The 9707-nt window shown below is 34.7% G+C and overlaps 1 protein-coding gene across 1 annotated transcript in view; it reads left to right on the forward strand.

Moving 5' to 3' along the window:
- Positions 1-285: 285 nt before the first annotated feature.
- The window catches only part of Yipf7 (Yip1 domain family member 7), a 20513-nt gene continuing 11091 nt past the window's right edge, over positions 286-9707 (forward strand). Inside the window, exons 1-3 of the mRNA XM_023706981.1 lie at positions 286-367; positions 964-1080; positions 5877-6044. Coding sequence (XP_023562749.1) covers positions 330-367; positions 964-1080; positions 5877-6044 — 323 coding nt within the window. The 5' untranslated portion in view covers positions 286-329. The remainder of the gene's footprint in view (positions 368-963; positions 1081-5876; positions 6045-9707) is intronic.

The following is a 9707-nucleotide window of genomic DNA, read 5'->3' on the forward strand; positions in this document are numbered from 1 at the left end:
AATTGTTCCTTGAGCATTTCTGATTAATGAGGCTCTTAACATTAAGGCTGCTTATGTAATTTCATTTGGAATTCATTATAGGTAGTATCGTGTGATTATAATTATATGGATTGCTCCTAGTTGATTATTTTTTTAAATAAAAAGGTTGTCAGAAAAAGACTGCAGTGCTAAGTTTAATGGTATTTCTTTAATTGAAAGTCTCCATTCTATTTTTTAATTTTTATCGAAAGGCCCAGATAGCACCCTTGCCCTCGCTGCTTGTCTCATAGCTTTCTTCAACTGCTGTTTCTGCACTAAGTCAAGGCACACATTTCTCTTCACTACTGGAAATGGGTACAAACTTTGCAGAGTGTGTAGAACTAAAAAAGTAAGTCCTTTTTTTCTAACTTACACAGGAGCCCTGAGGCAGCATCCTGAGCAAATAAGGAAAAAAAAAAAGTTCAAAACACTTATTCCATATTTCTAAATAGGACTAGGAAATAGATTAGTGTACTTTGTTTTATTTTATGGAGCAGAAAGGTTGATAATAAACTTTAAATCTCTTGAAAAATAAAACTCAAACAGCATTATTATTATAACCAGCTGTTTCCTTTAAGGGAAAACTTCACATATGTGTACCAAAATTTTAAACTTTTCTCTAGAACTATTAAATATGTAAAACTATCCAAAATAGTTGGTAATATTTTAGAATGTTAGCTCTTCCAGATTAAAGCCCTTTTAGTTAGTGTTGCCATCTGAAGATGTGAAAACTTCAGAAAAAGTAGTTGAAGATAGCACATTTTGTTAATGAACTGCTAGCTTGTATTTTCATATCCTTCCGCAGTACTTAATTTATCTTTTTAAATAAGTCCTTGTTCTGGGTCCGGATTATAGCCATAATCACACTATCAGTTAATCTATATAACTGTCTCAAAAATATACTGACGTATGAGCTTAGTAAAAAATGTTATTGTTTTGTCTCAGGATGTCAAACTTGGGGCAACTTGACAGTGACTTCTACCAGTCTAATTACACTATTGATGATCAGGAGCAGAGCTATAATGATGCTGGTGCCTATGGAAATCTTTACGGAGCTGGGGAGTAAGTATTATTATATATTGAGCACATATGCTTTAATTTGGGGGATGTTAATATTATTGGAAGGGATTCCAGGTAAAGAGGAATCCTTGAGAGAAGACTGTTCTCTGTAGTATACTTCTGAAATATGTGTCAGTGAAGTCCCTCCAAAAGTTACAAGGGGAGAGAAATTAATCCAGTTCTAAATAAATGTCCTTTATAACTTGAGGACCATTGCCAAGTTAATGTCTTATCTACTTTTCAGAATAGCACTGGACAGGGACTCCAAATACAAGTGCTAGAAAACATAAAACAGTTTCTTTGTACCTAAGGTTTTTTTCCAAGACAGTGCTTGAGAGCCAGATTTCATCAAATTTAATATACATTTATTGAGCATCTGTTTTGAGTCACGAATTACGGACAGTTCAAATCCAAAGCTAAGGATGAAATCCAGTCTTCTCATCACAAAACTTAAGACTATATTTTGGGGAATTTTAAAATTAAATATACATCTAGAACATACAGGCAGTATGAAAAGTATTAGGCTGGAAGCAACACAAGATAGATTTCAAAACACACCAGCTGTTTTCAGTGGAAGTTCAACTTGAATATAAATGAAATAATTAAAGAATTTAACACATGTCTATTTAGTATTTGGTATAATGTGTTTAAGGTGAGGATACTGGTTAAAGTTCTGGCTTTTGTATTGGTTGTCTTTGTGACACTGGGAAAGCTAATTCTATGCCTCCATCTAAAACAGTCATACTAAGAATACACAGTTCATGGCATTATCATAAAGAATAATTGGGGCAATATGTAAGAGAGTGCAACAAATAAATCCATGATTTAAATGTCATGAATATGAATTTAAAGATTAATTGACGCTTCCTTGTCCACAGTTGCTTCACCTTACTGTGCCTGGCTACACAATTGCTTTTCTGCCTACTCTTTTGTGGATCAAAGTACTGGATTAGGAGAAGGGTCAGAAGAAGTCTCATAGTAACCAATACTTCCTGATCTCTTCTTACATATTAGCAAAACTGTTTGAGCTATATAAATTAAATCACTGGGTCCACCAACAACCTTATGACATAAGTCCTGCTCTCATTCTCATGTTGCATCTGAGAAGCCAGCCACAGAGAATTAAGAAACATTCTAAGATCGATAAATAAGAAATGGTTTTAGCCTTCTAGTCTAAAATTCCTTGAATAAGCCCTTAATGAAGATGAGTATATGATTTATTGTAACATAAAGACATTTTCGTATAAAATATGTATTATTGACAATAATGTTGGTGTAGTAGGAATAGGTTGGACCATCTTAGGTAAATTAGGATGTCTAGTTTCTGTACCACTTTAAAAGGCCTATGCCAAATATGCTATAAGCTCTGAACTTATAGCATATTTCAAATGTATTAGTTCTTGAAGGTTATTATTAAACATAGAAAAATTACCTTCAGAGCTCTAGGTGGAGAGAGTAACAAATAAAAGATACAGTGGTAGAGGGGATCATGCTTTACCCTGCACAGAGAAATGCAGACTTGCTTTCACTATCTGGTTCTTCTTAGAAGCAGGTGGAGGCTGTTTTCACAAGTTTCTCTTAATGAACAAGACATCCAAAGGGTAGGGAAAAGGTATGAGTGCATAATCTAAGTACAAATAGTAAGGCTAAATATCTTGAATTTTAACTCATTCACATCCTTACTATGTTCCTGTTGTATCAAATCCTGTCAATGAGGTTCCCATTTACAACCTACACTTTGGAAGATAAAGAAATAAGGGAAATATGCTTGAGGTAAAGTGAATAGTGTGAACATTATCTTCTAGGATTGTCAATCTAAGTGTATAGTTAAAATGGAAAATATTTAATAGGCTATTTCATGTCTGTTCTCCTGTTTTATAAAAAAGAACTAGTCACCTTGACACATCTATTTACTTTATTAATTCTCTTTTCCAGATGGGATAAGTACTTCAGTACTACCTACATTTTCAGACTAAAGTAAACAAAATATTCAACAAGACAAAGACAAAGCTTTTTCCTTAAGCAAGGACTCAGGGATGAAAGCTTCCTTCTCCCAGCCACTCAATCCAATTTTCACTTATTTTTTGACTATTCATAGCATCCATTCCTCAAAATCAAGATGATAAAAGATAGAAGAAAACCAAATAAAGGAAGCTCATGTTACACTGTCAAAGGAGAATGGCCTAGCCTGTCCCAAACATTGATTTGGATGTAGTGACCAATTCCATACCACATTGCAAGCCTCCAAAAGTAGGAAAGCCTATTGCTGTAGTAGCTTCATACGGTACATAAAAATGAGGTCAGGTCAGTGATTTTCTTATGTACATCAAAGGAACTCCAAACATCTTGTGTCTTATGCATATCATGAATAGGTCAGTTAAAGTGCATCCCAAATCAAACTAAGATTTCAGTCATCCAGGAAAAATCATTAAGAATCCTGTGGATGACTATACTGGCAAAAGATACAGTAATATGGGAATCATGAGAACATTTATAACTAATTAATCAGTTTCTGATTCTCCCTCACCCCCCTCCTCTTCAACCTCTTCTTCTCCTCTTCCCCTCTCATTTTCAAACTGAAGGGTACCACTCTGACAGAAATTAATAACAAATGTCTTTTACTGCAATATAATTTTTATTTAAGTATTCACTGTAGTTTTAGATCACCCCTCACAATAAGGAACTCCTTGTCTTTGTCATTCCTTGTGATGCTGTTTATTATAAAAGGATAATACCAAAACATATGGGACTGGTAGAGAAAGGTGCTTAGAACTATGCTTGTTCAAAGCAGTTTCAGAGAGAAGATCTAAAATATGAGAATTATAAGTATTTGGAGAGTTTTCCAGGTGGGAGTATAGCCTATTAATGAGATTACTTTGTATTGCTTGGGTGTTATTCATTGAGATGTAATATTATAGCCAGTGCATACAAAGTTGAAGTCGTAAGATATAGAGAAATTTAGATAATTATGAAAGTCAAGAATAATAAATAAAAGATTTTTAAGCTTTCTTTTTAGAGAAATCTTAAAAATTTTCTTTTTTAAGTGGTGAAGAAATTATAATTATGTTCTTATAATAAGACAATATAAACCATGTTCTTGTTGGAGAAGTTTTACTAGATGAAAGAACAAAGTAATAGGGGGAAAAATAGGTGACAGGATTTGGCTGGTGATGGGCGTATATGTATTTTTAATGCATTTTTCTCTTGGGACGTGAGACTGGCAGAGTACCCGTATGAAGTCTTCTAATTTATAGAAGTTGCTTTGCAAGCAGTAATTATGACAGTTCTACTTCTTCAAGCCTGGTTAGCTGCACCTGTGTAAGATTTATGATGATACTGCACAAGTACATCAATGACAGCCTCATTTAGCCACTGGTCCGTTGAGTCATCTTTAATTGCCTCTTATTTTTCTATAAAGATATGTATTTAAAAGAACATACCAGGAGAATTTTGCCAAGAAGAAGGCATTTAGGTTCTTATAATTCATTTCTACTGTTTCTTTTGATGTTGTGCTTTTTCTGCTGAAGAAACAAGATTGTGATCATGACACAAGACTAAATGAACAACTGCAGTATGTTCTGGAAGGTCCAAGAAGCACACCTGGTTGCAACCCTTAGCGAACTATCATTCAGTTAGTAATGATTAAGTGTGTATATCCCTGCCTATCTCTGTGGATTATTTACCAAAATAAGTTATTTTCTTGGCAGGTTTACAGACATATAAATTTGAATAAGTTATGCTTAGACCTCATATTATGACTAATGTCAAAAGGATAACATTAAAAACCACTTTTAAAATATATTAACATAAGGGAACAAGGAAAGGACTTCCCTTATTCACAGTGCTGGACTGCATATTTAGTTTAGGTTAAAGGCCGTTCATAGGAAAACAATCTTAAACCAGTTAAGAGGCTGTTTTTTGTTTCTTCTCCTTTCTTTAAGTAAAAGTTTATATTGTGCACAAATAACCCACACACTGTCCTTTCCATTCTTCCTTTCTCTACCACTAGCAGCATGTAATTTACAGAGATCAATACTTTTCAAAATTTTCACACAAATGACAAAACCAACAGCAAACACAGTCAAAGAGGTATTGAAATATCATGTTTTAGCAAAACTAATTACACATTTCAGAAGAGAGATTTAGGAGCTGGCAATGCAGTACATTCTACGAGATACTCAAGGATAACTCATTTGTACTAATTGGGAATAGCCAGAAACAGACAGTGCATTTCTTTATAGACTGTGTTAAATTTATGCACATACTTTTTTCTTTGAGTTGACTACACTAGTAAAATTATTTTAGTTGCTGTTTCTAGAAGGCCATGGAGGACACACTGGTGACAGCCTATGAGCATCATGGCGGAGCTGCAATGTGTAGACAACAGCAGGCTGCTGGAAGACCCGCGGTTCAGTTGCCGCTCCTGCTCAGATGTGGTGTGACACTGACCGAGCCATTTAGTGCCCATGAGCCACTGTTTCTTTTCTTGTGAAGTCGAATTAAAAACACAGCTTTGCCCTTAAAGAGCTTTAATTTGAAAATATGAGGGTAGTGCCCAGTGTCATTGTGCAGGCTCAGCTCTATTGGTTGGGTTAGTGTTCTTCTGTAAGCTTTGTCATAACCAGTTATTTTGTTCTTTTGGATTACAGCTAAATTTGAAGTAGGCTATTTCTTGCCTCCATAAATATATGTAAAACCTAAGTGAAATCTTATAATAAGGAAAGTGGCAGCTTTCTCTCGCAGTTTGTCCAGATATCTCTTTATTCAGTGTGTAAATATCACCGTTTTTCACTTTCTAGACAACAAACTGGGGGGCGACTCCCGTCCACCTCTCCTGCTCCTGCGCAGATGCTCACGTCACTGAGTTATCCAGGACAACTTTTTCAGCCGGCATCCAACTCGAATTATTACTCACAATCACCTTACATTGACAGCTTTGACGAAGAGCCTCCTTTGCTAGAAGATAAGTGAAGGAAGGGTTATTAATGTGTGTATAGGTGGAAGAATACTAGCAATAATCAACACTTAACGTGTGCTGGCAGCTTGCCCTGTGCAGTGTTTCATGTGTGATTGTTCCACAACAAGACACGCAAACCATTGCAAGTTTGTTACATGTTATTTGGAGAAATTTGGACATGTATTTGTGCTTCGGCTGCAGGTATTAGATGTTTCTTCCATATTTCTTAAATTCAGACTCCTTTGCCCTATACAGGCACTAATAAATACTTCTTTTCATGCATGGGTTATGTTAAGGCAGCTACTCTTCTCGCCCCAGTGAATGAGGTACTTCATCGGAACATATTTTGCTTTCTACTCTGTTTGCTGAGAGCAGTGGGAGTGGTTGCTCAAATTAATTATTTGTTTTTGTTGACATGGAGACATGCCAAGATTTTTCTTCTTTGAGTTCCATGAGCCCTCATCTCAGCTTGGGGTGGGTAGATGGAGAACAACATGGTTGCAGGAAATTAAGGAAAGCCAGGATTCTTGGAGCCTAAACTCCTTAGGGGGCTTCGACAGTGTTTTACTCCTTGCTATTTAAAAAATACACTATGTTATATCTGCCAGTTTTGCTTTAAAAGAATGTCAGTATAAATCTGGAAAGAGAAGGCCCAAACACGAAAGTCAAGTAAATTTCAATTTGAGAGCCAAGCAGTGCCTAACTGCTCCAAGTCCTTTATTCATATAATTCCTTCAGATGTGGACAAGTGAAAGGGAATCAGGTACATTCCAACAGGTGATCGAAATACCACCGTTTGCCACTCTTGAATGCAGCTGGCCACTCAGATAGCATATTCTTTCCTGTCTAAAAATTGCAGAATACTGAGAGATTTAAGCCATTCAGAAAAGCAGATAAAATAGAGGGTAAATCTAGTTTTTTAGAAGCCAATTAAATTTGAGGGCCATTGTCTTAAACAAGCTCACTCTTTCACACAAATTAGTAAGCACCTGGAAGTTCTGAAGTGTTGCCATTAAATACCTTTCTCAGTTCTGAAGTGTTGCCATTAAATACCTTCTCAGCTCCACATCTTTGCTTTTAAAAACCCTATCAGTTGCCTAATTGTATTCAGCATATATTTTGGAAAATATAAAATTATTTTAAATCTGGTCTTTAGGGCATGACTACTATTAAAAATTTGAGATACATCCTTCCAACCTTCTTATTTCCTCAACGAATGTGATAGATAGATGATAGGTATGTATGTATAGACAGCTTATTTTAAAATTTTACTTTATTATTACATGTCTGCAGTGCAGAAAGTTTACACCCATCGTGGGAAGTAGGTGCCTGTACATAACATCTTGATACTCTTTTTACAGCTTCCCCTTTTCTCCCGCCTCCCTCCCTGTCTCTAGATCCCTTTCCCCATGTTCATCATTGTTGTTATTATTGCTATTGCTATGGTTAAGGCATGTAATGTTCACATCCAGTGTGGGTATTTGGTACATGTGTATGACACATTTTAAATCTTTTTATATTTCCTCCACCCTATTAGTCTCTTAGAACCCTTCTCATTTGTAAAGGATCTTATCTATTTCCTTTTATTAGTGTTTTCTTTTGCTCTTTATTTTCACTTTAAATTTTTCATTTTTCAAATGAAAGTACCCAGATGGCATTTAAGCTTGTGTATCTGATTTATTTTATGTTTTCCAAGTGCATCCATTTTCCTACAAATGTCTTGAATTTCTCCTTCTTTAGGAGAAATTGTTTTTATAATGATTCACCTAGCCATTGGACATTCACCTAACATAGTGAATTTGGATCACATCAACAGATTTTCTCTTACTCCTACAAAGATGTGCTAAGACACGTTAGTTTTATCTTAATGTGTTACATTACATTATGTAACACGTTATGTATAGGCATATTTTCTCACAAAATAATCTAAGTAAAATACTGTTTTTCAGTTAATGTATTGATATTTGAGTTTTAAAAAAGGAAGTTGAGCTATATTATGGTTATAAAATTTTGTGTTTTTTTCAATTATAATAAGCATTTTAGCATATAACTTCTTCAAAATAATAATACATTATTTTAAAAAGTGATTTTTTAATGGCTTCATAACATTCCATCATGTAAAAGTACTATAATTTAGCCACACCTTAAAGGTCCTTCCTTATAAGTAATAATTTGATGAACATCATACCAAGATCAGCTTGCTAAAATCTATACTGACTTGGTCCCTGGAATGTGTCTGTAGCATTGGGATTATTTGGTCAAAAATACTTATGGCAAGGCAGGGAATGTGGCTCCATGGAATAAGCACTTCCCTGGCAAGTGCAAGGGCCTGAGTTCAATCCCCGGTTCCGCCAAGGTAAAATTTAAAAAAAAAAAAAAGTACTGTGGCAAACCAATCTCAAAAATGGATTTTTCCAAGATCTCTTCATTAGCATATATTTTGACAGGAAGAGAAAAATGATGTACTTATATTATATTACTTAATTGTTAGAAAAATTTGAGATTTTTCCATAGCCTTACCATTTTTCTTCTTGATATTTTTCATCAGATTTCCTTTAGAAACTTAAACATTTTTCCTTCCCTTATTTTAAATGATACTTGCATATTAAAGGTATTAGCCATTGTCTGAAGTATGTTTTTGAAACATTTTTTTTCCTAGTTTGTGACTCCCATCTAATTTTCTTAGAGGCACATGGACATTTTAATGTATTTTCTCTTTTATGAGAAAAGGAAACTATTCAGTCAAATAAGTGTAATAGTTATTACCCTGTGTATTTTTATCTTCAGAGTAGTTACTCAGTACATAACAAACCAAAAAGATTCTTACAGAAAAAAACGAATAATGACGAAAATTTTCTTTTCAATTAACTAAGATAAATTATTATTATAAGTGAAACAAATTAGCATATATAGACATTTTTAAAATGTTATATTACAGGGATACATGCATACCTACCCTTCTAGTAGCACAATTTAATAAACTTCAAAATTCAGTTTTTTGAGAAATTTTCCTAATTGTATTTTGTTTAGAGTCTAATTGTATAGCTCCAAATAATGCTCATACCCCCTTGTATATTCACAACTTTTAAAATTATATTTTTCATTCATTTTTTTTTGATCTGACAATATTTTTAGCTCATTATGTGAAATAAAGACTTATCTTTATTTTTCTCCACATATGGCTTTTTCCAATGACCTTTGTGAAAAATAATCATTTCTAGTTATGTAATCTATATTGTAATCTTTTAGTGGTAAAGCAGATTACATTCAGGGCTGCCACACTGACTGCATCTCCAGCCCTTTCAATTAATTAATTAGCTAGTTAATTAATTAAGTTTCGGAGGCGAGGTCTCATTAAGTCATTCAGGCTGGAGAAACTCGCTATCTTCCTGCCACAGGCTCTGGTGTCAGTGAGGCTGCGGGCATGCAGCACAGCCCCAGATAGGCGACGCTCTCGCATCTGCCTCTGCTGTTTCTTCAACCTGAATGGAAGCAGTAGTAGATCCCATTTCATACGCTCACTATGAGTTTAGGGATCTTTTTCTTTGTAATTATGCCTTCCAAATATTTTTCGAAGGCTGGGGAGATAGCTCAGAATAAGCGCTTGCCTGGCAAGCACAGGCCCCTGAGTTCAATGCCCAGAACTGCAAAAATAAATAAATAAATAAATAAA

Source organism: Octodon degus, unplaced genomic scaffold (genome assembly GCF_000260255.1).
Source record: "Octodon degus isolate 3935 unplaced genomic scaffold, OctDeg1.0 scaffold00277, whole genome shotgun sequence".
In the NCBI taxonomy this organism is placed as follows: Eukaryota; Metazoa; Chordata; class Mammalia; order Rodentia; family Octodontidae; genus Octodon; species Octodon degus.